At 56.3% G+C, this 24,691-nt stretch overlaps 4 protein-coding genes across 7 annotated transcripts; 1 reads left to right on the top strand and 3 right to left on the bottom strand.

The window, feature by feature from the left end:
• Positions 1–41: 41 nt before the first annotated feature.
• Positions 42–4,173, top strand: SHARPIN (SHANK associated RH domain interactor). Of its 2 annotated transcripts, XM_016216640.2 has the most exons (9): positions 42–271; positions 573–747; positions 2,773–2,907; positions 2,984–3,125; positions 3,210–3,300; positions 3,381–3,534; positions 3,613–3,731; positions 3,815–3,943; positions 4,023–4,173. In XM_016216640.2, exons 1-9 carry the CDS (start codon positions 74–76, stop codon positions 4,104–4,106), a joined length of 1,227 nt encoding a protein of 408 aa, XP_016072126.2. In that variant the 5' UTR covers positions 42–73; the 3' UTR covers positions 4,107–4,173. The 2 variants fall into 2 exon arrangements, 1 of the variants encoding a protein (XP_016072126.2); XR_001603463.2 differs by lacking the exons at positions 42–271; positions 2,773–2,907; positions 2,984–3,125; ... (3 more) ...; positions 3,815–3,943; positions 4,023–4,173 and adding an exon at positions 293–478 and having other exon boundaries at positions 573–663.
• Positions 4,174–5,250: 1,077 nt separating this feature from the next.
• Positions 5,251–7,697, bottom strand: CYC1 (cytochrome c1). Of its 2 annotated transcripts, none has more exons than XM_087825549.1 (7): positions 7,569–7,697; positions 6,741–6,937; positions 6,537–6,663; positions 6,285–6,442; positions 6,039–6,199; positions 5,660–5,760; positions 5,251–5,555 (listed from the first exon to the last, which is right to left on the bottom strand). In XM_087825549.1, the coding sequence occupies exons 1-7, from the start codon at positions 7,695–7,697 to the stop codon at positions 5,451–5,453; spliced, it is 978 nt and encodes a 325-aa protein (XP_087681675.1). In that variant the 3' UTR covers positions 5,251–5,450. The 2 variants fall into 2 exon arrangements, with proteins under 2 accessions (XP_087681675.1, XP_016072125.1); XM_016216639.2 differs by lacking the exon at positions 7,569–7,697 and adding an exon at positions 7,011–7,437.
• A 4,830-nt stretch (positions 7,698–12,527) lies between these two features.
• Positions 12,528–15,921, bottom strand: GPAA1 (glycosylphosphatidylinositol anchor attachment 1). 2 transcript variants are annotated; one of them, XM_087825224.1, is made up of 12 exons: positions 15,777–15,921; positions 15,362–15,541; positions 15,166–15,277; positions 14,849–14,996; positions 14,669–14,770; positions 14,387–14,583; positions 14,110–14,306; positions 13,865–14,018; positions 13,604–13,699; positions 13,258–13,448; positions 13,006–13,176; positions 12,528–12,871 (listed from the first exon to the last, which is right to left on the bottom strand). In XM_087825224.1, exons 1-12 carry the CDS (start codon positions 15,848–15,850, stop codon positions 12,628–12,630), a joined length of 1,866 nt encoding a protein of 621 aa, XP_087681350.1. In that variant the 5' UTR covers positions 15,851–15,921; the 3' UTR covers positions 12,528–12,627. The 2 variants fall into 2 exon arrangements, with proteins under 2 accessions (XP_087681350.1, XP_087681351.1); XM_087825225.1 differs by lacking the exon at positions 14,669–14,770 and having other exon boundaries at positions 14,387–14,634.
• A 1,096-nt stretch (positions 15,922–17,017) lies between these two features.
• Positions 17,018–19,157, bottom strand: EXOSC4 (exosome component 4). The gene is made up of 3 exons (XM_016216584.2): positions 18,987–19,157; positions 17,695–17,901; positions 17,018–17,581 (listed from the first exon to the last, which is right to left on the bottom strand). Exons 1-3 carry the CDS (start codon positions 19,155–19,157, stop codon positions 17,222–17,224), a joined length of 738 nt encoding a protein of 245 aa, XP_016072070.1. The 3' UTR covers positions 17,018–17,221.
• Between the last annotated feature and the right edge of the window lie 5,534 nt (positions 19,158–24,691).

The following is a 24,691-nucleotide window of genomic DNA, read 5'->3' as shown; positions in this document are numbered from 1 at the left end:
GGCCGACGCAGGCTATCTGCGGCCCTAGCCCCCGGAAGCATACTCGGAGGGCCGAGACACTGCCGGACCGGAGATGGCGCCGCCGGCGGGCGGAGCAGCGGCGACCTCGGACCCGGGCTCTGCCACTCTGCTGCTGGCTGTGCACGCCGCCGTGAGGCCCCTGGCCGCCGGACCCGACGCCGAGGCGCAGCTGCGGAGGCTGCATCTGAGCGCGGACCCCAAGAGGCCTGGGCGCTTCCGGCTGGAGCTACTAGGCGAAGGGCCCGGGGCGGTGAGTGGGAGCAGCGCAGGCGGGCCGCCTGGAGGCCTGGGTGGGACGCGGAGCCCGAGGCGAGGGCCCTCCACTTGCCCGTTGAGTTCTCTGTAGCAGGTCACTTCCGTTCCGTCGTCTATAAAAGTAAGTCCGTCTGGCACTTACTTTTATAGGACTATTATGAGGGTTTCGTAAGATGATGAGCCTTAAAGAGTTTAGGACAACGTAAGTGGCCTATAAATGTTACCTCATATGCCTTTGGTCATCATGCAGTATGTTCTTGCGGGGAGGCATGAGCTTGGACTCTCCCCATCCTCAGGTCAGTTTGGAGTGGCCCTTGGAGTCAATCTCCTACACCATCCGAGGTCCCAGCCAGCATGAGCTGCAGCCTCCACCAGGAGGGCCTGGGACCCTAAGCCTGCACTTCCTCAACCCTCAGGAAGCTCAGCGGTGGGCAGCCCTGGTTCGAGGTGCCACCGTGGAGGGACAGAACGGTCAGTGCCCTAGAGCAAAGATTCATTTAGTTGGCTAGGGGCTGTGTTGGGAGAGAGCAGGAGTAGCCCTGGCCCTGGGCCTGGATGGGGAATGTAGTGGATAAAGCTGGGTCCACCTTACCCACTGCTGGCATTCTGGGAAGGCGCCCAGAAGAAAGTGGAGAAAAGGAACAGAGGCCAGGAGCTGGGGCCTGGAGAACCAGACAAGTGTGGAGGGGCAGAGCAAGCAGGCCCTCAGGACCTGGGTGAGAAGACACTATCAATAGCAATGAGAAGGTATTCAGTGGAAGAGTGACAGGCTCAGATTTGAGCTCCTTAAGATTGGTTGAGACCTGCATTTGTAGGGTATGGTGCAGATAGGACTGGAGAGAAGGATGTTTCCAGAGATGCTTAGGAGATGGAATTGGCTGGATCCTGTGGGTGTTTAATTCGAAGAGTTAGTGGTTGAGACAGAAAGATGGGGGACCAAATACCCTTGGGCTCCCAGAGAGAGGTCCTGTTTGGGAGGGCGTGAAGGTATCCCAGTTTTTATGTATCTGGGAGAGTGGGAGTAGGTGAATCTGGGCTGGAGCTGGGGCTCTGGAGAGGTAAAGACTGGGGGTAGGGAAGGTTAATCAAGGTCAGCAGGAGAGAAGGCCAGACAGTCAGACAGTGCATCAGGGAAAGAGCCCTCAAATGCATCAGAATTGCCACTAGAGGGTTAGGAAGAAAACCATACAAGATGATGTTACGGAGGCCCAGACAACACAGCATTTGCAGAGGGAGAAAAGCTTTTTCATTCACTGACTTACCAGGTGTATACTCGGTACTGCTCTGGACTAAGCACTCCTTTAGGCCTTGGAGATTTAGCATGAATAAAACTTCAGCTCTCTACTCTCTTGGAGCTTTTAGTTCTGGAGGGGAGGCAGACATAAAATGAGTAAATGAAATTCAGATGGTGGGAGGGATGGGAGTGTTGAGAGGGAGGCAGCAAAAGCCTCCTTAAAGTGACACCTAGTGAAATAAAAAATATATATTTTTAATATGTTTTTATTGATTTCAGAGAGAGGGAGGGAGGGATAGAAACATCAATGATGAGAGTCATTGATCGGCTGCCTCCTGCATGCTCACTACTGGAGATCGAGCCTGCAACCCGGGTATGTGCCCTGACCAGGAATCAAACTGTGACCTCCTGGTTCATAAGTCAGTGCTCAACCACTGAGCCACACCAGCCAGGCGACACCTAGTGAAATTTGAAGATAGAGGTGTGATCCACAATGTAGCCAGAGAGCAGTGGGTACACAGGCCCTGAGGCAAGAGCATGCGCTGTGGCTGGGCCAGACCTGGTGCTGGGTACTTGGGAGCCCTGCTTATTTCAGTGGGCAGACAGCTCAGAATTCTGAGGGCCTGAGCTGCCTCAGCACTGGGTGGCTGGGCCTCAAGTGGAAGGGAAGAGGGGGAGACAGAGTGGCCAGCTCTGTAAGGATATCTAGGGCAGACAGTGGCCTGAGAGGGCCTGTTTGGAATGGGAGCAGTCCACGGTATACTGGATAGAGTCAGGAAAGGGGATGGAGGTCCCTGAGGGTACCAAGAAGAGGCCATGCTGACTGCAGGGCTCCTGGTAAGCAGGAAGGGGCAAACTCCTGTGCACTGGCTTTCATTTTGCTGTGAGGTCAAGGGAATATCCCTGGCTGGTTGAGAGGGCCTGTGGAGGCCAAGAGAAGTGGCCTGGCTTCCATGGAGGAGGGACATAGGAGGGACCAGATCGCAGGACATCCAGAAGACTCTAGAGCACAAGTGCAGCTCCAGCTCTGAGAGGAGTCAGCAGGGACCTGAGGGGTTCCTTGGCCCTTGCAAGGGCCAAGTCTTGGGGGAAGGCCTGGCTTGAAGTGTGGCCAAGGCAGAGCCTTGGCATGGGCTGAGGTGAGAAGGGAGGAGGCAGAGGTCCTGGAAACCTGAGGTCAAGAGAGCAGAGGCCTAGGTGAGTGCTCTGCTGGGAGGCTGAATCTTGGGAGACCACCAGCCACCCCATGTCTTCCCTCCTAGGCAGTGACATCCTGCCTCCAGCCCTGGGCCCAGAAACATGTCCTGTTTCCCCACTCAGTCCCCCTGAAGTGCATACACCCAAGACTCCCCAAGCCAAGGTGGATGTTCTGAGTACTGGAGACTTGATGGAGAAAGGTAAAGGCAGGTGGTAAGGAGAGGTTTGGGGCAAGAGCCATGCCCATCTGTGATGGTGCACTCTTTTTTGTTGCAGAAGAGCTGGCAGGGTGTCTGGCCCGGGCCATTGAGGGTGGAGATGAGAAGGGGGCAGCCCAAGCTGCAGCCATCCTGGCCCAGCATCATGTGGCCCTCAGTGTCCAGCTCCAGGAGAGCTGCTTCCCTCCTGGTCCCATCAGGTGAGACCTGGGACTCTGTCCTCATCCCACCCTCCCAGCGCTCCTGGGCACCCCGTCATTCCCCCAACTGACATTCTGGCCCAGGCTACAGGTCACAGTTGAAGATGCTGCATCCTCTGCCCACGTCTCACTTCAGGTCCACCCCCACTGCACCATCTCAGCCCTCCAGGAACAGGTGGGCACAGGGTCTGGGGAGCCTTGCTGGGGGGCAGGGACCCTGGGTGACACTGCCATGCCCTGATGCTCTGACTCCAGGTATTCTCGGAATTTGGCTTCCCGCCAGCTGTGCAGCGCTGGGTCATTGGGAAGTGCCTGTGTGTGCCCGAGCGCAGCCTCGCTTCCTATGGGGTCTGGCAGGACAGGGACCCTGCTTTCCTTTATCTGCTCTCAGCCCCCCAAGAAGCCCCAGGTCAGTCCTTGATTGGGGTGGGGTGAGGAGCGTGGGGTGCAGCTGACATGGCCCTTAGCCCTACCCATTCTACCATAGGATGCAGCCCTCAGTGCCCCCAGAAGATGGATGGGGAACTAGGCCACCTGTTTCCTCAGTCATTGGGGCTGCTCCGAGCTCCTCAGCCAGCCAGCTCCAGCCTACCCAGCCCCCTTCAGGTAGGCAAGGGCCCAGGTAAGGTGGGCCTAGACAGTTGTGAGCATTGGAAGGAAGGGGTAAACAACTGTGTCCCCTCCCGCAGCCCGGCTGGCCCTGCCCTTCCTGCACCTTTATCAATGCCCCAAGCCGGCCTGGCTGTGAGATGTGTAGCACCCAGAGACCCTGCGCTTGGGACTCCCTTCCTGCAGCCTCTACCCAGCAGTCGCCAATGGTACTAGAGGCAGGGAAGGGGATGGGATGGGGGAGGGTGGCAGAACACCAAAATGACCTATCTTTACCCCTACCCCCAGGTCACGAGGAGAGAGGATGGCCCTTCCCTTCCAGGACCGAGGTCCCTGGATGCTCTCCTAAACCTCTCAGGGGACCTCCACTGACTGCTCCCTGGGGACAGAGCTGGGGGAGGAGTAATAAGCCAGAGTCATTAAAGATACTTCTGAGCCAGCTGAGTGCCCCCACTTTGTGCAGACTGGGCTGCTGGGAAGATGGAGAACAGGGCCCAGTACCACCCAGGAAACTTGGTGGAGAGAGGGCAGAGTCTGGACCTCAGTAGGGCTCTCCAGCCGGGTTAAGGTGGCTACTCAAGAGCTTACTTGGACTCCCAAGTCCCAGGGATCCTAGAGATATGGTACTAAGATCTCTTCATACTGTGAAAGGGCTTGCTGTGCCCCCACCCCCACCCCAGCTGACCATGCCTGAGCGCTCCTCTCTCTCACTCTGCTCTCTGTTCTCCTAATTGGCCACAATTCCGTGGGGCTGTTCCAGCCAGGATGCCTTACATTCCCTTCTTGGGGACAAGAAAGGCTCAGAAGCTAAGGGCCCTGTGCTACTGTTAAGGCAACATGTCCATGGCCTACCACTGACAGATCCACTGCTGTTTCCCTCCCTCCAGCCTGTTGCTGCATGACCTAGCTCTGCTTAGCTGTCTGGCCTGGGCCCAACCACAGTTGCCTGTGGATTGCTAGGAGGGACCATCCCATGACAAATACCTAGACAGCCCACTACCCTGCTCCCCTCCAACATGACCCTTTCTCAGTGGATCCCTCTTAACTGTCCAGGCAAGAGACCAGGAGCACATTCTAAGTGGTTTCTGCCTGCTTATCTGTTTCCTGAGTAGAAGTGAGAGGTATCCCCCTCTCCCAGTCACGCCCAGCCCCAAACAGCTCCTACTTTAGACCAGGCCCCTCCCTTTGGAATGTTGCCAAGGGCTCCTCTGCTGCCCTCAGGATGAAGACCAAGTGGTTCAACACACTGACACTTGGCTGGTTACTCTGGCAGATCCCTGGGCCATGTCCAACCAGGCTTTTTTCACCTCTGTGACCAGGTACTCTCCACCCCAATGAATGCTGCCACCTTCTCTAACAGGTCTTTGCGTCCTGTCCCACATCCAGAACGGTTTGTGACTCCCAGCCAGCAGTCAGCATCACAGTACATGGGACATCCCTGGGAGCTCTGAGGGCCAAGGTCTTAGTCTCAAAGACCCTGCAAACTACACTCCCATCTCACAATAGCTCAAATGTGTCCATTGAGAAACTTAATTTATTTCCATGATAGAAGCTGAAGGACTTTGAGCTTGAACCGGGTCTCCTGCCCCCTCCACCCTTTTGCCCAGAGGAAGAGGGGCTTGGCCAAGAGGGCCAGCTGGCGTCTGAAGAGAACCAGGATGGCTTCTTGGCTTGAGGGCCCATTCAAACAGGATGGCAAGCAGACCCTGGGCAGTGTCACTTGGGTGGCCGATATGCCAGCTTCCGGCTCTTCAGAACTGACCACTTATGCCGCTTCATGGCGTAGACCAGGGGCAACAGCAAGCCCATCATCATCAACATCTGGGGATGAGGCAGGCTCAGAGAAAGGAGGCAGAAAGGACCCCTGCCCGGCTCCCAGCCCCTCCCTCTGCCATGCCCACTGCCCCCTTGCCCAACCCTTTCACCTTAAGCCCCATGCGTTTTCGATGGTCATGTTCTGGCTCAGATGCCCAGCGCAGGAAGGTACACACATCCTTGGCTACCTGGGACATGGTAGCTGGGGTGCCTGGACCAAGGACAAGTGGTGAAGGATGCCCTTGGGACCCCTGCCCAACCTGGGACAGCCTTTAGAACATCCCCTCCATGATAGATGGGTTCCTGCCCAAGGCTTCAAAAGGAATGGGAGGACCCCCTCAGGACACAGACAATGGCTTGAGCTGGACAGGGCTGTGAGGGCTGCCCACAAGCTGCCTCAGACATGTACCGACAGTGCCCCAACCAAGGAGAACCCAGGGGAGCATCCCAGGCAATGGGGCATGCCCACCCTCAGGGTAGGGACCTCACCATCGTCAAACTCCAAGACCTCGTCGTAGATGGGAGGGGCCATGCCAATAGCCTGGCCAGGGAAGTAGGGGTTGAAGTAGAGGCCTTCTCGTAGCAACACCCCAGTGGGCGGCTCACAGTAGCCGGTGAGCAGCGAGAAGACATAGTCTTCACCACCATGCCTAGGACCAGATCCAAGCTTCCTCAGCTTCTGGCACGAGTTGGACCTCCTCCCCTCCCCCCACCCCCTGCAGGAAGCTGGTGTACCTAGCTCGCACGATGTAGCTGAGGTCAGGGGGCACTGCTCCATTGTTGGCTGCTCTGGCGGCCTCAGGGTTGGGGTACGGTTTGGGGAAATAGTCAGACAGCTTCCCTGGTCGCATGAACATCTCCCCATCTTCATTGGGGCCGTCCTGAATCTCCACCTGCCACCAAAGGCACCATTACAACCCTGCTGTCTATCCTCCACAGTGGGAGCCCCAACCCCTGGGTCCTTTGCAGCATCCCCAGGCCCCCCACCTCTTCCGCCAGGGCCTTCGCTTCATCCTCGGTGTAGCACACGCCCACCAGGTGGCGGTAAGCCACGTAGTCCATGCTGTGGCAGGAGGAGCACACCTGCTTATATACCTGGAAACCCCTCCGGATGCTAAAGAGAGGGAAAGGGTTAGTGGTGCCCCGGATTCCACCCCACCCAGAAACTCCCCCAGCCAACCAGCCGCACACCTGGTATGGTCCAGGGAGGAGAGGAGGCCGCGGTGGGACCACGGATAGCTGGGGGGGTGCAGCTCCAGGTCGCTGGCACTTACGGCAGAATGCAGAGCCACAGCCAGCCCTGCACCCCCTGCCGCCAGCATGCCCAGTGCAGACAGCATCACTTTCCGGCCCCGGGACAGACCAGACTTCGACGACAAGGACACTGCCTGCAAGAGCCCCGCTCAGCGCCTGCCAGAACACCACCCATCCCTACCTGGGGATCTGACTCTCGGCGCCTACCTCTCCCACTCATCACCCAGCACTGGCCACCTCCTGGGGGCCGCCAAAAGCACACTCTGCGCCACTGCCCGCCCCACTCCTCCGCACGGCTGACCCCTGGACCGCGAGTCGGCCTTGAGGAAGGGGTGTGAGACGTGTTCTCAGATCCTGGGTCGGGGATCACGCCGAAGTGCGCAAGGGTGCTGGGGCCGGCCAAGGTCACAGCAGCTGGCCGAGGTCGGGCTGAGGTCACTTCAGGACGCGGGCCCAGTGCAGTCCGGAAGGCCCGAACAGGAGCGGGCCTGAGTGCGCCCCCAGGGTAAAGCCCTCAGCCCGGACCCGGCCGGGAGCCCGCCCCGCCACCCCCACGCTCGGCACGAGGCGCTTCGGCTGTTCAGAGGAGTGGGCGCCGGGCCCCACTCCCGGGAGGCACCTAGGTCGGCAGGCAGCGGAGGCCCGGCAGGGGCGCCGGGTGGCTGAGGCCGCTCCCCCGCTGGCTGGCCCGCGCCCGGAGCCTCCCCGCCGTGACCTTCACGGGCTGCGGGGCCGTGCGGCGACCGGGTCCGAGCCAGCGCTCACCTGAGGCGTCCGCAACGGGAGCTGCCCGGGCCGCGCGCCGCACAGCAGACCCCGGGCCCGCGCGCCCGGCAGCCCCGCGCCCCGCGGGCCCAGCACCGCCCCGCGAAGCGAAGCCGCCGCCGCCGCCATCTTGGCCCTCTTCAGCGCGGCCGCCGCTCCCGTCGGCCCCTGCGGCCCCACGGGAGCTTCAAGCTCGCGAGAGCCGGGAGCGCGGGGCGGGGCTGGGGTCAGTCGGTCCCGAGGCGCCGCGGGGCGACGCTGCCTGGGTTGCGGGAACCCGCGGCTGGGCGGGCCCGTCGCGTCTCCCTGTTGCCGTGACTACGGTCGACTACCCGGGCTTCCGCGTGTAGGCCGCTGGTCTCCGGGGCCCAGCGGAGACGCGCGCCCAGTGCCCGGACCGCCGGGTCTGGAGCCCAGGGCGCCTCCAAGGCCGCCGCTCGCTGTAGTCCGCGGCCTGACCTGGCGCAACCGGCAGCGGCCCTGCTCCGCGCGGTTGAGGGCGCGCCGGCCGTGCGGCCCGGCAGCCGGGAGCCTGCGCCGCCGGCCCTCCTGCGCTGCCTCTCGGCCACGGGCAGGGCCCTCACCTGCCGGGCCCACACGCTTAGGCTAGACTGGCGTCTTTCCAGGTAGGCTCTTCTTCAGCCAAATGACAAGGGTTATTACACATTATGCGCGGAAACCGCCCGCCCCAGAAGCCAGGAGCATGGCAGCCACGGACCCTCAAGAAGTCACTGTCCTTACTGAAGGTGAAGGAGTAAGGACCTCGGGAAATTTGCTAAGCCTTCTCTTTGCATAAGAGGAAAAAACTAGCAGTAACTGTCAGCCACCTGCTTCAGAACTCTTGAGATTAACCAAAGCGAATGTGGACCTTAAAAATAAAACATCCTTTGCCCTGCCGCCGGGCGTGGCTCAGCGGTTGAGCATCCTCCTAGGATCCAGGAGATGGAGGTTCGATTCCGGGTCAGGGCACATGCCCGAGTTGCGGCTCCATCCTCAGTCCAGGGCGTGCAGGAGGCGGCGGGTCAATGACTCTCTCATCATTGATGTTTCTATCTCTCTCTCTCCCTCTCCTTTCCTCTCTCTGAAATCAATAAAGATATATTAAAAATAAAACATCATTTCTCCCCCAGAAACAAAAAGTGGGTTTATTTGAGAATATCAGGGAATTGCAATCTGGAACAAGATTGCTATAGCAAGAACCAGAGGCAAGTCCAGCAAAGGAGAGGAAGCTGGGAGGGACAGCTTTGAATGAAAGTCCATAGGAGGAACCAGAGAAGTCAGGGTAGTGACGGTTTCTCCCTGGTTGACTTCATGAAAATTGAAAGCTGCATTATCCATTAACAGCCAAAAAGATAGAAACAACCCAGATGTCCACCACTTGATGAATGGATAAAATGTGTAGCAGTTCCATACAGTGGAATATTCAGCCATAGAAAGAAGTACTGACACTTGGACAACACAGATAAACCTTGAGAACACTGTGCTAAGCGAGAGAAGCCAGTCACAACAGAGGACATACTGTGAGTCCACTGATAGGGAAGTCCAGAGGGAGACAGTAGATTCATGGGGCCAGGGGAGGAAGTGCATACAGGATGGGAGGTGAACACAAATACATACGGGTTGGGACACAAATACTTAGAAGTGACCATGGCGCATCCAGGAGGTGGAAGTAACATAGATAGGTCTTCAGAAGAGGGGCTTGGGTGGGAGACAGAACCTGAGAGTGGGCAGACGGAGCCTGTGGGAGCATTTCACAAGTAACACATCTGGGGCAGCCCTTGAGCTCCCGACACTGAAGCCTCAGGTGGAGTAGGTAACTTGGCAAAGGGTCCTAGAGAGCTGAGAGGAAACCTGAGACACCCAGCGGGGAGTTGCCAGAGGTGTCCCAAGCCTGAGGTGGGCACCTGTGGACATCCCAGTTGTAAGGCTGCTGGGTGTAGACAGGTCTGTGGAGAGTGGCCTGCCTTGGGAGGGGTGTCCCCAGATCTCTGCCCTCAATTCCTGGGCACTCACTTCACACATCACAAGCCATAAATAGACATCTAGGCCCCTGTGGAAGGCAACAGGTCTACCCTCGGAGCTTTTTTCTGGACCTCCATGATTGCATTCACAGGGATCTCTCTGATTCTTTCCTTCAACAAATGATTATTCTGTGTATCTGGCTCTGTGCTAGAAAAATGGCAGAAAATAAGAAAGAACCTGCCCCATTGTGCTTCTCTTCTGGGGCATGGGAGGTAAGTACCTACTATTAAGTACTGATTATCTACACAACAGATACACACATACTTCTAAATTTGCCAGCTGGCACCACCTAAGAGTCCCTGTATCAGCTGAGTTCAGCAATAGCTCCTCTTGTATTGGTTGGAAGCAGGTCAGAGTGTCAGAAAACTCCAGATAACAATTGCTTAAACAAGGTAGAGTTTTGTTTCTTTCTTGTCAATGAAGCCCGGTTTAGCAACCTGGGGCTGCTGTGATGGCTTCTGATGATCAGGGAGCCCCCTCATTTGCCTCCACCCTCGATGTGAGGTATACCTCACATCCCAACCATCACTTCCACATTCCCATGGGCAGGAGAGAGATGGGCTGTTAAGGGCAGTCGCATGTCTCAGAATTCGCCCTTGAAGCTTCTGCTCATAGGCTATGGGCCATAGCACAGTCACATGGTCACACTTGACTGCATAACAGACTGGGAGTGTCTTTATGTGGGGGTGGCCTGTGCTCATGTCAAAAGTGTGGCTCTAACTATGGAGAACTGATATTGGTAAAGTTGCTACACTGCCACACCTTCAAAGGGAAGTGTTTAGGACTTTATATTCATCCCTTTTACATATGACCTATGTCTTTACCACCTGACTTTTCTTTAAAAACAAAAAAATCAAGTGACGGTGAAAATTAGAACAGAAATGACGACTACCCAACAAATCAACTTTGTTGTTCCCACAGTCCCCCTTCAACTTTTGTGTGCAGCCAGGGAGACTTCTGCACATGTAAGCTCAGACACAATTGAGATGATCTTTTAGCTTTTGTTCCCACTTATATGTTCCATGATTTAATGTATTTTTGTGACTTGTATTTAAATGACTGCCTAGGGCCCAGCCAGTGTTGCTCAGTGGTTGAGCATTGGTTGACCTAGGAACCAGGAGATCATGGTTCGATTCCTGGTCAGGGCACATGCCCGTGTTGCAGGCTTGATCCCCAGTAGGATGCATGCAGGAGGCAGCTGATCGATGACTCTCATCATTGATGTTTCTCTCTCCCCCTCTCCTTTCCTCTCTCTGAAATCAAAACATATTTTTAAAAATAATAAATAAATAAATAAATAAATAAATAAATAAATAAATAAATGAATGAATAAATAATAAACTGCCTAGGTCCAGCTAAAAACGGCCGATTGAGGCCAAAGTCCAGCTGGAAGGGATTTTGTATTAGATGTCAGTCCACAAGGAAAGAGACTACAGGAGACCATAACACAGTGAAGATGTCCATGTGTCTTGGAAGACAGGAGGCCCAGAGACAACACGCCAGACTGACCAGGGGAGAGACCTGAGAGAGGCCAGCGTGAGAGGTGCTCCTAGGGACACTGTGGGGTGGGTGGAAGCCTGAGGAGCTGGACAGATTGTTCAACATAGAGAGTAACTTAGAGCCCTGGGCAGTGCGGCTGTTTGTTGGGCACCAAAAGGTTGCTGGTTCAATTCCCTGTCAGGGAACATGCCTGGGGTTGTGAGTTTGATCCCCAATAGGGGGCATGCAGGAGGCAGACAATCCGTGGTCTGCTCTCACATCCATGTTTTTCTTTCTCTGTCCCTCTCCCTTCCTCTCTCTCAAAAAAAAAATCAGTACAAGGTCTGGTTCCAGCCAGGCCTTGGAGACCAGCAGTCTAAAGAAAGGCTGCTAGTCACAGTGGGTCTCCAGCACCCTTGCCCTACTCCCATCCCCACAATGCTGAACTGAGTGCATTTGCCCATCAATAGGAACCAGCAGGGACCTCTATGGGGAGAGGCCCCAGAGAAAACCCCAATGAGTACTTGCCCTGGGGGTGTGCCAGCTGATTCTCCACTGTGGAACCAAAGGTCATGAGGTATTGAGGGGAGCCCCACCACAAGGGCAGGCCTGGGCAGCAGTTTGGGGCTGGAGCTTCCTCCTTGGGACTCCCCAGGCCACAAGTAGTACTGAAGGGACACTGGTGAGGAGTTGATCCTCCAGGTAGCGCTGCTCTGCCTCCCTCTAACACTGAGGCCTATGAAGAGTGTATTCCTCCCACTGCCCTGTGGGGTGCTAGCAGCCTCTCCAGGTTGATGTGGCCCTGGCATCATCAAAGGGCCATCCTTTGCTTTTCTTCCCTCCAGAATGAACACTGGACATCCCAGTTCCTTTCAGGGATCTCAGAACAATCAGCACTTCTCTCTGTGCTGGTCCACCAGTGCCCTTCCCCGGGGGGCCATGCCCCGTGGACTATCTGTTTCTGGGTGGTGCTGGGTGGGCTCCCCTGCTCTGCCCATCATGGGTGCCTGGCCTGGTTCAGCTCTGAGGAAGCTGGGCCGAATGCTCCTCTCTGCTCCATATTAAGCCCATACCAAGGTCTTGGCCTTGGCTGGGCCCCCACTCCCCAGCTTCCTCTGCAGGCTCCAGCTCCAGCCCCTCTGCCTCCTTTAGCCCCAGTGCTGACTACAGTGGCACTGTGAGGTCTCTGGGTGCCTCAGCTCCTATCAGACTCTCAAGCCTTGCCCACTGTTTCCTCTTACCCACCACTGTGCCTCCCATAGCACTGGACTATGATGCGCAGAGACCTCTGGGGCTGGGGGAGTGCTCCCGGCTAGCAGAGATGTCATCCAGTAAGTGGACCAGGGTGGTGCCCTCCTGGAAGGAGCTGTTCGGGAATGCCAAGCCCTGTAGTCAGAGCTGCTCTCCCGTAGGTCCTGGAGCCCACACAGACAGTAGACAATGGGTCAGGAGCGCAAGAGCAGATGAAACAAGACACCGGTTTATTTTCTACGAAGGAGGATATGGGGGTGTTTGGGGAGTTCCCACCACAGTCTCCGTACCACAGGGCAAGCAGACATCACTTCCAGAAGAGAACATTCCAGAAGAGCAGCCAGCAGGGGTAGAGGCCCAGAGCCAGCAGTGGAAAAAGCAGAGCACCGTAGATGTGGTGTTCTAGTATGCCCTGTGCCAGTGCAGCCAGGAAGAGCTGCCAGCCCTCAGTCAGTGACAGTGGTACCTCTTGCAGCTCTTGCCACAGGAACAGGCTTCCCAGGAGTGTGACTGCTGGGCTTGTCAGCACCAGCAGGGCAGCATAGAGTGGTCTGGGTGGAGGAGCAGGGTTAGGGTGGGCTCTGAGTTGGGGGCATAGGCACTAAGTTGGGGAAAATGGGTACTATGAGAGGATGGAGTCTGTGATGAGGGGCATAGGCCCTCAGGGTAACTGACCAGTACATACCGGGGCCCACAGGGCTCACTGAGTGCAGCAGCAGGCACCATGGTGGCGGCCAGCAGGAAGCCAAGCGAGAAGTTGGTGAGGGCAATGCAGGCCAGCTGTAGTGCCAGGTAGATCAGGGCTACCAGCTTCAGTGCCATCCAGCCCCTGTCTGGGGCCTGTGTGCTCACCACACTGCAAGGTAAGGGGCTCAGAGGCAGCTGCCTGATTGTCCGGGGTGCCCCCTCCCTGTGCCCACCCAGCCCAGCTCCTCACCGGTGGGTGTTATGTGGAAGGGCCAGGCCAGCTGCATAGATGGCCAGCAGCGTCAACACCACAGCCTCAGCCTCGGCCACGGGGAAGTGCTGGGCGGCCACATGTTGGCCCAGCACTGGTAGGACGTAGAGGGCCAGACCCATGGCCTGTGAGATTAGCAAGGGTGCCACAAGGGAAGCCAGCCCCATACCCTGCAGGGCACACAGGCAGTTGGAGATGGGCCCTGGGGCCAGGTGAGCCCAAGGATCCTTACTACCACCCCACCAGTTAAAACTGACTGGCAGCAGTAACCAGTTCCCAGGATTTTAGAACTCCATCCCAAGAGCAGGAGTGGGGTGACCATCACCTGTGCTGGGGGGAGGGGAGGAATGGGTCCAGAAGCCGCTCCAGCCTCCTTAGGGCCCACTCCAACCTCATGCAGCTGCATCCACAGTTCCAGGGCATGGCCTAGTCAAGGACCCTGACAAGAGGTGTGATGGGATCTGCCTGGTGGGGCACCCAAGGCTCACCCTCCCTCCCTCACCCCAAGGATGTGGGGCTCTCCCTAGCCTAGAGTGGAGGGGACCTGAGGCTGGTAACAAATGAACAGTGAGGGTGCAGAGGATATCTTGAGACCAAGGACCAGGAGCAAGAAACCAGCAGCAGGCATGTAGAGGCCGATGGAGACAAAACGGGAGAGGGTGGGGAGCAGATAGAAGAAGAAGGACTGGTGCAGACGCTCCAGAAGGTGGTTGAGCTTTCGGAACATGCCCTCCAGAGCCCTGCAGGTGAGACACAAAGTCAAGGACGGCCAGCACCCCAGGCACTTCCACCCCACCCTGAGCATGGAAAGGGAGGAAAAGAGCCACTTACTTGCCCACTGCCACCAGGTCATACTTATACTGGCGGAAACTATTGATACCACGTAGTGTTAGAGCCTCCACGCGGTAGCGCAGGAAAAGGCCATGGGGACCGTGGGGACGGCCAGAGGCCTGCTGCAAAACCATGAGCAGCAGTGTCTGCAGACCCTGTAGTGGCCCATCAATCGATGTCCAGTCCTGTGGCTGCAACTTTGAGGGTTTGGAGACAGGGTCAGATACCCTGCCACACACACACAGAGGCCCCGTATCCCTCAGGCAGGCAGTCCTACCTTGCCCTGCAGCGTGCATAGCAGCCCCCCTTTCTGGCAGAAGGTATGGAAAAGGTTGAGCAGGTCAAGGTTGGGCAGCTGCCCATTGAGCCCTTCCACAGCCACGTCAAGGCTAGTGACCACATCGCTGCTCAGCTCCAGGGCCACGGCTGCCTGGATGGCCCCAGCCCGGCCCTGCAGAGGGGATGACTGCATGCCTGTAGGGCAGGTGAGTGAGCTGCCAATCGGGGGCTGGTGAGGTTGGTGGCCTGAGAAAGGGGCGGGGAGGGTAAGGGTACCCACCAGTGACATTGATGTCATGGTAGGCTTCAAGCCAAGCCTCAGTGCCCAGAAGGTCATGTTCTGTCACCAGGAAGATGATGTCTTTGGCCCAGTAAATCTGCCCTGGAGGCCAGAAGCAGGGTCAGCAGGACCTGAGGCAGTGGCCAAACCCTCCCTTGCCAGGAGTAGCCTGAGACTCACCCCGAAAGTGGGCAGCCAGTGCCAGGAGCAGCCCCACAGCCTGGCTGTTGGTAGAGTCGGGGCCACAGGGTACGGTGAGCACCAGAGACTCCGTGCTGGCAGCACGTGGGGCCCGCAGGATGCCGTACACGTTGGTGCCTGATACCATCTGCATGCAGTATTGATGGGGAAACCTCAGCAAGACCCCACATTTAGAGGGCTGTAGCCTCTCCCTTTTTGGCCATAAAATGCCCACCAGGGATTTCCCTGGCCCCAAGCCACCCCCTCAAGGCGCTCTTTGGTCCCAGGCACCCACCCACCCCCACTCCACACAATACAAAGCGCTCGTGGATCTCATCTGGAAAGGGTAGTTTCCGGGAAAAACTCTGTGTGTAGACCTCCAGCCCCACTGACCGCATCGTCCGCTCCAGCCAGACCACTGGCAGAGCCCTAGAGACACAAGACAGCCTCTGAGTAGAACTCCCTAGCTTTGGCTTCCACTGCGTCCCCCATACTCACGACTCCACAGCTCACCCCAACTTCCTGCGATGGGCAGCGAAGTCCCTGGCAAAGCCCCGGGCACGGTCTCCGCCCCCAAACTGCTCCTCCACCATGGTGGAGCCCATGGCGTTCTCCGACATGTACGTGCGCTGGGTCAGCGGCGGGAAGGCCAGCGCCAGGAACCAGGCGATGCCCGCTACGTAGCTCAGTACGCTGCGGAGAGGGGCGACGCAACAGAGCGTCAGCGCGTCCTGAGATCCGGGCCTAACCCCTGCACCCGGGCTCGAGGGGTGCCTGAGGGACCTGGACACAGAGTCCCAGCACTAGGGACTCGGACGAGAGAGCCGAGCCCGGGCTGATGCTCCGAGTGACGCTCCGAGCGAGAGGGGACGGGCACCCAGAGGGGTCGCAGGCAACTCCAGCCCCGGACCCTCGGCCCCGCCCTCACCAGAGCGGCGCGTTGAGGCGCAGAATGAGGCGGACGAGCGCGCGCCGGCGCATCGGGTCCGACAGGAGGCCCATGGCGGGGCGGGGCGGCTCCGGGGCCGCCCCCGCTGTCAGCTACGGCCGCCGACCGGGCGCCCCCTCCTCGTAACACACCGGGCTCGGCGCCGCCCGCAGTTCCGGTCCCGGCGGCCCTCGCGTGGCCGCGCACGCGCGGTAGCCCCCACCTAGCGCGGCCACCGCGCGGCCCGGGGCGGAAGGGGTGTGGCAGGGGCGGGGCTAGGGGCGGGACTCCCGGGCCCGCCGCGTGAGGCACCGGAAAGCTGGGAGGACGACCGGGCGCCGTTGGGGCCGGTGGAGACAATGAGAAAGCTCAGACTCAAAGGCTCTTACAAGAGTCAGAGAAGGGTGATGAATTAGGCAGGTGGGCGGAACACCGGAGGCGGCAACCTGAGCATGGGTGCCCGTAGGCTGCTACTGGAAATGACAGGTCTGAATGTCGGTGGAGTGGGTGAGAAGGGGGCTTCTGCGGACTGAGAGGTCAAGGCTTTGGCACACTCATTCCTATGGACCTGAGTGGAATCACGGCGTGAGCCCAGCACTGAGGTCATCCGGGTCAGAAGACCACAGGGAGGAAGGGCAGATGGTACTACTAGCCAACACGGGTCTCAGAGGAGCCGGGGAGCACTCCTGTCCAGGCTGGGAGGTGCCCAGGATTTTAGGGGAGAAGCAGCTTCTGGGTGTGAACTGCAGGGGCTGGTGGTCAGGGCATAGGCAGGTCTAAGAGCAGGAGGTGGAGGAAGGGGACGTCTGCCCAAGAGCAGTGGTGGGGAGAGGGTAGTGTTTGTCCCACTGAGGGCGGGTCAGAGCTGAGGACAGAAAATTCCAGGTGAGAACATGTGTCTGTTGTACTTTTGGAGCCCAAGTAGGACAGGCCCAAAGAGTTCTTAGGTGAAAGGGGGCCATTTAGTTCAAACCATAGTCCCTAGGATGCGAGACATAGCCCCCACATATCCATGGTGGTTACCCATAGCCAGCTGAGTTCTCCCTCAGCCCTTGTGCTCAGGGCCCTGCATGTGCTGGAGTGAGGATAACAGACTCCACAGTCTAATGGTGGCCCCCGGTCAGTGGGGCAGGGGTGGAGACCCGCTGGGAGTAAAGCCCTGCTGTTCAAGGCAGCCTGCCAGGCCATACCTCACTGCTTGGCTGCCTTGAACCCTTCTGGGCACAAGCTGCTCTCTCCACCCAGGGATACACTCCTCCCCACCTTCTCCTTCAGGATTCGAATCCTGAGGTTGCTAGAGGTATGTAGTTCCTGTATGGGGGAAGGTCCCTAGTCACCCCCACAGCCAGCACCAGGCCAAGCTCTGAGAGTATGAAATACTGTGGGGAGATCAAAGTGCAGTACACTGTGTGTGGATTTTATTCTGGGCATGGATAGCAGGATGCTCAGTCCCCCAGCAGGATAGAGGCCTCACGTACATGTTGCCGAACCACGTGGTCCAGCAGACTGTGCACATCTCGGGCAGCCCGGGCAGCGGCATCTAGCACCCGCTCCAGGTGGTCTTCATGCAGCCTGGCATCCATCTCAAGCAGTGCAATTTGGCCTGAGGCCGGCAGCAGGGCCAAGGCGAGCTGGGGGCCACCAGCTGCTTCTTCTATGTGGCTAAGGTCTGCCAGGGCTGTGCCATCCACAAAGCCAGCTGAGCAGGCACACACAAAGTCCCGCATTGGTATCCCAGCATCCAGCACTGCCAGTGTGGCTGCATTCACACAAGCGGCATAGGTCCCACCATCTGCCTGCAGCACCTGCAGGGAGCCCCCCCCACAGTGGCATAAGTAAATTAGGCTGCCCACCCCCATTCCCTCTCACACCCTCCATCACCCTCCTGTCCCCAGGTTGAGGGCTGCTGCCTGCTAACCTGTACATATATGTCAATCTGAGAGCGCGGGTGCAGTTGTGTAAGGATCGCTGCTTCGAAGGTCTGACGCAGCTGCAGACCCATCTCGCAGGACTTCCGGTCCCCATGTGGCCGCCGCTTGCGCTCACCTGTGCTGAAGGTTGCAGAACTGTACTGACAGTTTACCAGGGCCCTGTCTGGTAGGGCTCGTGCCCGGGAGCCCCGGATCTGGGGGAGAAAGGACAAGTGAGCCAGGCCCATTTCTCCTAGCTCACACTACCCCTTCCTCTGGCTCAGGCCTCGAACCTCAGCCTCCCTCCTCTCCCTCCCCCTCCAACATCTCAACAAGAGCAACTACTCTACCTGCAAAGCATAGCCTGATGGAGGGCCACATGAACAATCTCTATGCCACCATCACCTCTAGGTCTTATCTCTCTTAACAGGCCTCCCTGTTTCCATCCTTGCCTCATCCCCTCCCACTCATTTTCCATTTGTGGCCATAGTCTGTTTACAAATACCAAGTCTGATTCTGTCTCTATACAGCCGCATACTGCCAAAGGCTCCCCATCAGTTAAATTCCTAAATCTTTTCCCTGGTCTACAGAGCCCTGAGTTCATGCCTCCCTAGACCCCCTCAACCTCATTTGGAATTATTTTCCATCTTCCCCACCAGCAGCCTTTCTGCTCTGCAAAGGTACCATGCTTGCTTCCACTCCCTCTGGCCTTTCCCCTCTTAGCTCCCTCCCCCAGGAAAGCTGGGCTCCAAGACTCATGCGTTGAGCAAACATTTTTTCAGTGCCTTTGCTGGCAGGCACTATTACAGCGCTGGAGACTGCCAATAAAACCAGGGCGGGGGGTGGGCCGGGTATTTAAAGTCCCTGTGCTCACGGAAGTTATGTTGGTGGGGAGACAAAGGATGAGAAAGAAATTAAATTGGTGTCTCAGGTGACTGGTGCAGAAAGGCAGGGAAGCCTGTGGTTGTAGGGGACAGGACTTGCCACGTGAATAAGGTGGGCTGGGGAGGTGCCATCCAGACGGTGAAGTCGGAGTAGAGAGGTGAGGAAGCGAGGGGGAGCATGCCTGGCACTCTGAGGAAAAGCAGAGAGGAGTGGAGGGCGCAAGAGGCAAAGGCAGACGAAAAAGGCAGGGACCACCGTGCATCACAGTATAAGGACGCTTTTATTCCGACTGAGCCGCGGCTCCGAAGACGTGCTCCGGAGACACGCGCGGGCCGTCGCCTCCAGAGCCTCTTTTCAGTGTGGCAGCCGCCGCCCGCCCCCGCAGGCAGGTGTCCACTCGCGCAAGCCCACTCGCCTCGTGCGGCCCGTAGACCACCGCCAGCGCCTTGGTGTTGCCCTGCTCGATGTAGGCCGAGCCGTCGGCCTGCGAGAACACTCCCATCCGCGCCTGGATCTTGCGCAGCTCTCCGGCGCGCCGCCCATCCACCCGGTAGCCCTGATCTGACAGGAGTTCTAAGCCCGCCATGCCGCCCGGTAGCCAAGCCGGCTTCCGCCTCTCAGAGAACTACGGTTTCCGGCGGTTCGACTCCCCATTTCCGGCCTCAGAATTAGGGTTCCGGGGATCACTGATCCCCCACTTCCGGTTTCAGAGAGCGGTGGTTCCTGGCGGCCACACATTCCTCACTTCCGGTCCCGGGAAACGGGCGGCGCTGGCCCCGGAGGCAGGGCTGTGTCCGCGGCCGGCTGCCGGGGTGGAGGCCCCCGGGAGTGAAGCCCCGCGTCCCACGCCGCCCTGGTGGCGCGCGTCTGGCTCGCTTTTGCTTCCCTTTAGATCCGGGAGTCCCCTTGGAGGTTCGCGGGCATGAATGCATCCATTCGCTCAAGCTGAGACACACTTCCTCTTGTTTTCTTACCCATTAGTGTTTACATTTGTTCACTTGAAGATAGATATATGATTTTGTATTATACATACACATGGCCACATTCTTTTTAGGGCAGTTTTAATTTTGACTTGGTTCTTCTGTCGTCACACTCCTCTCCTCATTTACCTTATCCCAATAAACGGGCATTTCCATGTTTTTATCCGTGTTCATGTAATTATGTACAAATTATACGCAAATACAGGAAGTTGTGCGTGTACAGACATATGGTAGCTTAGGAAATCAGGTTTTTGTGGGGGTTTTTAAAAAATGGGATCATTTTATACACTTTTTGTGTTTTTCACTGAAAAAATGCCCAATGAAATCCCTGTAAATAATTCTGCGGAACTCAATATTTTGTTAGCTATTTGAAACCCATCTAGTAGAAGTACCAGGATGTATCCTGCCACTGCCCCATTGTGGGCAGTGGGTGTGTGTCTAAGTCCATAATCTGGGCCCCTTCAAAGGCAGTTACTATTGCCGACCTCTGCTGTACACCTGTCACACTAAACTGTTTCATTGCATGTCTCTTTATTTTGTTGAAAACTGGACATTTTAGATGATCTGTTATAGGAAAACTGGATTATGATTAGCTGATGCTGGACATGCTGATGCTGCTGTTTTGTTAGTTTACCAGTCTAGTGGTTTGTCTGGGCCAGTGCTGTGAACTCAGTTCCCCTACAGTGTGCATCTTCTGATGTCACTACTCAGCACCACCCCCCTCCCACTACTTAGGTTTAAGCCTGGCTTCCTGGAAGTGTTATCTTGGTCAGCATAATTTAGGGGTTAGCCCCCCATTGGGCAAAGATTGTGCTTAAGCTCCCCAAGCCAGTGAAGCACCATCCTTTGCTGATGGATTCCTGTGTGATCAGGGAAAGATTTCTAGTCTGTCCCATGTGCAGCCAGTGTAATAGGCTGCAGAATACCCTCTCCCCAAAGACATCTGGGTTCTAATCCCCAAAGGCTGTGAATGTACCTTATATGACAAAGAAATTTTGCAGATATGATTATGTTAAGGATCTTGAGATGAGATTGTCCTGGATTATCCAGGTGGACCCCAAATGTAATCATGATTATCCTTCTAAGGTAGAAGCAAAGGGTTATTTGATTACAGGAGAATGGGAGGTGACCCTGGAGGCAGAGATTGGAGTGATGTAGCCACAAACCAAGGAAGGCTGGATGTTGAACAAGGCAAGGAATGAAATTTTGAACCTCCAGGAGGAACCATTCCTGCTGACACCTTGATTTTAGCCCATAAGACTCAGCTTGGACTTCTGGCCTCTAGAACTAAAAGAGATTGTTGTTTTAACCCTTCAAGTTTGTGGTGATCTGCTAATTGGTAATTTCATAACTTCTCACCACTAAAATCTCCACAATACCACATTCAGCCTCCAAAGAAAGCCAGCCTGCTCAGCCTTGCTGTAGAGCTGCTAGACCTTCCATCATGTCTCTCACCTGGGCAGGGGAGGGGAACTGGGGGAAGGGTGGAAGCCTGAGCTACAGGTGGGTTTAGGGGGGATGGTAGGCATTGTCTTCTCAGCTTGTCCTTCCCAATGGAACCTTTGCCCTGCAACTGGGAGTCCCGTGTTCTCTTGGAGTAGCTTTCATGGCATGAATCTGGGGATGGTAGGGAGCAGATTCTGGCTCAGATGCCACAGATTCCTGACTTAGTAGACCTCCCTGAATAAATGTTGTATGTCCTTCGGTTAATATCCAGAGTGAGAGGGTCACACAGTCCTCCTAGAAGTCCTGTTCCTGCCTAGCCTCTCACAGTCAAGGCTTGGCACAGGCATGCTGTCACTCTCACCACATTCCTCTGGTCAGAAATAATGCACACAGCCACTTCAGATGGCTTGGGATGAGAAATGGACACCCATCTTGAGGGGAGGGAGCACATTCGTCTTTGGGCAGCTGTCTATGCCTCTGGCAACTGGAAGGGACTACTTCTGCCAGAAAGGAGGACTCATGGGAGTTTGGGAGGGCAAGATTGAAGATTATCCACTGAAGTTCCCATCTCAGGTCTCAAGGCACTGACTCTGCCACAGGACAGTGCATGTCAGTTCTGCCCCTTTTATCCTCAGGTCCTGAGCTTCCTTCATCCAGGAGGCTGTGCTTGTTTTCTACTGCTATGTAACAAGTGGCCACAATGCAGTGGCTGAAAACTGTATCTGCTTGTTAACTCACAGCTCTATAGGTCAGAAGTCTGGCCACAGTATGGCTAGAAGTTGGACTTGAATGACCATCTAATGTGATTTCCTTTCAGCTGGAAGAACTTTCTTTAGTATTTCTCGTAAGGTAGGTCTGGTAGCAACAAATCCTCTGTCTTACTCTTGGACTGTCTTTATTTTACCTTAATGTCCAAAAGATCCTATTCTATTATACTGTATAGGACTCTTGCTTGAGTTTTTAAAATGACTCCCAGTACATTTTTCCATTGTCTCCTGGCCCCCATTGTTTCAGATGAGAAGTTAGGTGTTAGTCTTAATGCAACGAGTCATCTTTCTCTTGTGACTTTTGGGGTTTTCTCTTTCTCTCCCAATATTCTGACTATATGTCAGCTCCTAGAGGATTCTAAGAGAATCCTAGAATGCTCCTAGCATGAAGTATCTTTCATATTTTGCCTCTCTTCCACCAGGAAGAGACCTGTCCTTCCAGGGGCTCACCTGATGTCAGACTCAACCAGGATAATCTCCCTTTATATGTCAGCTGTGCCACATAACCTAACCTAATGCTGGGTGTAAAATTTGTTCTAGTACAGACCTGGGATCATGTAGGGCCTGTCCACCAGGCAGGAAACATTGGGGAGCTCTTAGAATTCTGCCTCCACAGCCCACCATCTGGCTTCCAGCGGGTCTGAGTTGAAGATGATTGCCCTGAGCCTGTCATTCTTTTTTTGTTAATCCTCACCCTAGGGTATTTTTTCCATTGACTTTTAGAGAAAGTGGAAGGGAGGGAAGGACAGAGAAAGAGAGAGAGAGAATGTGAGAGGGAGACACATTGATTGGTTGCTCCCCACATGCACCCTGACTGGGGCCAGAGATCAAACCTGCAACCCAGGTATATGTTCTTGACTGGGAATCAAACCTGTGATCCTTTGGTGTGCAGACTGATGCTCTAACCACTGAGCAACACAGGCCAGGGCAAGCCTGTCATTCTTTTGCTGTAAGATCTTTACTTCTGTCAGAAATACTCTACCCCATAATCCTTAGAATTAGGAATGTTTCCTAATTATAGAAACCGTTAAAATTGTCATTATTTCCATTGGGATTAAGTGCAGTTGCTACTTACCTAGTCCCCTGGAACAGTGCTCTCAGAGGCATACCCCCCACAGTCAGCACCAGTAAGAACTCCCCACTGGAGGTCACTGTGCCACACTGAAGCAGCAGGGGAAGGGACATGCAAGTCCTAAAAGAACCTACTTTTTGATGAGTGCAAATTGCACAGAGACCAGCAAAAAGGAATCAATGGTGTAAAATAAGCAGTAATCATAATGTAAGGAAAGGACTCAAAATGGGCAACTGCACAGAATTATCTGCATGAAAGAAGAGAGTCCTTTATATTTTGTAAAATGTAAACCCAATTGTTGGCCTTGGGGGTGGTTCTCCCACCCCCAAGGTATCTGTGGTCCTCAGACCTCTCTGTGGGGCCTGCCTGCTGCCTGCCCCGAGACTGAGGCCCTTAATGTGAGGCCTCGTCCAGCGCACCTACCCTCTATGTGACAATGCCACTCCTTGTATCCCTGTAACACGCCCATAACCTTGCACAGGTGGGTGGGGACCCTGTATCAGTAGCCAGTAAGCAGCCAAATGGACAGGTGGGGATGCCTGAATATCCACCCCCCCTCCCTGCCACACATCCATGCTAGGCTGGGATGAAGAAGCTTCCGTCCTCCAGGAGGGGGTCTTCCTACAGGGACTCCAAGGCCTGGGGCAGGTCTGGACTCTGCCAGCCATTTGGCCCTGGGAGGAGGCTAGAGGTCAGAAGTCCCATATGCCCCAGGTGGTTGGAACTGCTGGGCCCTGGCTCTGAAGCCCCGGAATGCCCCAAGGTGTGGGGGCAGGGGCAGTGCTGATCTCACAATGGGGGGGTCTGCCGTCCTTGGTTAGCCTGCTGCTGCTGGCAGCCTCTGCCCCTCCACCCCAATGCCGGGCATGTCCCTCCTCAGCAGCTACGAGGGTCTGCGGCAAGAGATCCAGCGGCTGGCCCAGGAGAATGAAGAGCTGCGGCAGCTTGTGCAGCTGATCCAGGAGAACCAGGAACTGAAGCTGGTGCTCAGGAACCGGGGCAGCACCCTGGGGTTCTGCAGCTCTGCGCTCCTGGCTGAGGTGGCCTCGAGCCCCCGGCTCACTCGGCGCAGAACCATCAAGTTCAAGGATGCTGAAAGAGGTGAGCAGCACAGGGAATGCAGGGGCTCTCCTCAGGGACCAGCGAGGCTTCACTGATTCAGCTCCTGCTGAGACAGTTAAAAGGAGGGGAAACCCCTGCTCCTGTGGGCAATGACATGTGCTATGGAGGAATATGAAACAAAGTAAGGGACAGGCAGTAGTGGGAGCTCTTTTAGTAGGTGCAGCCAGGAGAAGGTGGCATCACTGAGAAAGTAACATTGGACCAGAACTGGACAGAAGTGTGGGAGGTACAAGGTGGAGCTTCCCAGGTGAACAGTCTGTGCAAAGGCCCTGAGGTGGCAGTGAGCTGGGTGGCTGAGGCTAGTGCTGGTAGAGTGGGCCTTAAGGGGCAGAGGGAGCCTGAGCGTCAGGCTTTGTGGTCCACCCCCCTGGCTCCTTGGCTAGTGGGGGATGGGGTGCACAGTCCATCTTCTGGTGAGGAGTGACAGGCTTGATTAGGGTAGGAGAGTAAAGAATGATGGGTTCTGGACTTTTGGCAGGTTGAGGTGGGGTGTGAGAAAGAGGGACTCCAGGGTGGCTCGCAGGGTTTGGCCAGAACGCTGCAAGCGGGCTGCTGCCCGGGAACAGGCAGGTGGGAGGTAACCCCAGGCCTCTCGGAACCAGCACCACGCTCTGGGGGCCTCTGGCGGTACAGAGTCAAGGGGAGACACGTGTGGGTGAGCGGGCGGAGCAGGGCCTGGCGGCCAAGGTACCCGGAGCCAGGCCGCGGAGGGGGGACGCGCCGGGGCTGCCCC

Source organism: Miniopterus natalensis, chromosome 16, assembly GCF_054644295.1.
Source record: "Miniopterus natalensis isolate mMinNat1 chromosome 16, mMinNat1.hap1, whole genome shotgun sequence".
In the NCBI taxonomy this organism is placed as follows: Eukaryota; Metazoa; Chordata; class Mammalia; order Chiroptera; family Miniopteridae; genus Miniopterus; species Miniopterus natalensis.
Note: the sequence above shows the minus strand (reverse complement) of the source record. Positions and strands in the feature narration are given on the sequence as shown.